Source organism: Charadrius vociferus, unplaced genomic scaffold (assembly GCF_000708025.1).
Source record: "Charadrius vociferus isolate BGI_N301 unplaced genomic scaffold, ASM70802v2 scaffold291, whole genome shotgun sequence".
In the NCBI taxonomy this organism is placed as follows: domain Eukaryota; kingdom Metazoa; phylum Chordata; class Aves; order Charadriiformes; family Charadriidae; genus Charadrius; species Charadrius vociferus.
This window is the reverse complement of record NW_009646958.1, coordinates 1,243,330-1,244,263: the sequence shown is the minus strand read 5'-3', so window position 1 is coordinate 1,244,263 and position 934 is coordinate 1,243,330. Positions and strand designations below refer to the sequence as shown.

The 934-nt window shown below is 62.6% G+C and overlaps 1 protein-coding gene across 1 annotated transcript in view; it reads right to left on the bottom strand.

Annotated features, from left to right (window-relative positions):
• LOC104295425 (cathepsin L1-like) overlaps positions 1-934 on the bottom strand; it is a 2,770-nt gene that overhangs the window by 481 nt on the left and 1,355 nt on the right. Inside the window, exons 5-6 of the mRNA XM_009895185.1 lie at positions 800-934; positions 497-611 (exon numbers count right to left, since the gene is read on the bottom strand). The exon at positions 800-934 is cut by the window's right edge and continues 70 nt beyond it. Of these exons, the coding sequence (XP_009893487.1) occupies positions 497-611; positions 800-934 (250 nt within the window). The remainder of the gene's footprint in view (positions 1-496; positions 612-799) is intronic.

Genomic DNA, 934 nt, shown 5'->3' with positions numbered 1-934 from the left:
GGGGTCTCCCCAGAGCAGAGCGCAGCAGAGGGGCACAATCCCCCCTCGCCCTGCTGGCCACGCTGCTGGGGGTGCAGCCCGGGGTGCGGGGGGCTTTCTGGGCTGCCAGCGCACAGTGCTGAGCCATGTGGAGCTTCTCATCAACCAACACCCCAAAGTCCTTCTCCTCAGGGCTGCTCTCCCTTCAATCCCCCAAGCTTGGGATTGCCCCGACCCAGATGCAGGACCTTATACTTGGCCTTGTTGAACTTCACGAGGTTCACACAGTCCCACCTCTCCAGCCTGTCCAGGTCCCTCCGAATGGCATCCCTCCCCTCCAGCATGTTGACCATACCACACAGCCTGGTGTTGTCGGCAAACTCACTGAAGGTGCGCTCAGGGATGCTCCATGAGGATGCTCCTGCCATGCACCTCCAACTCCGGCAGGAGTGGGGGACAGGCCATGCACAGGGGTGGGAGGGGTGGCAGCTTTGGGGGGGACACCCTCAGCCCCTACCTGTTCTTTAAGATCCAGTAGCTCACGTTGCGCCCATGCTCCTGGCTCGTGCCGTAGCCCACGGCCAGCATCCCGTGGTTCACCCGCTGGCTGCAAAATGCGCTGCTGAAGATGCCTGGGGAGAGCAGAGCCGGGGTGAGCTGGGCAGCCAGCCCCCGTTGCTTCTTCTCCGGGTGAAAGCAGGGTGATGGATCCTATTTCCCAGGGCTGGGTGCTCAACAAGGCTCAACAAGCAGCCCACCCCCGCAGCAAGGCAGCCCTGCCTCAGTTTACCCATCCACATCACGAAAAGCGAGATGGTACCAGACTTGTAGAAGTGGAATTGGAAGCTGCTGGCGTCCACTGCCACAGAGACGGGGCCCACAGCTGCCACCGCCTGCTCCAGCGCTGCCTCGCTGCCCTGGGCTACCAGCCAGATGGCAGAGCAGTTGGCTGCCC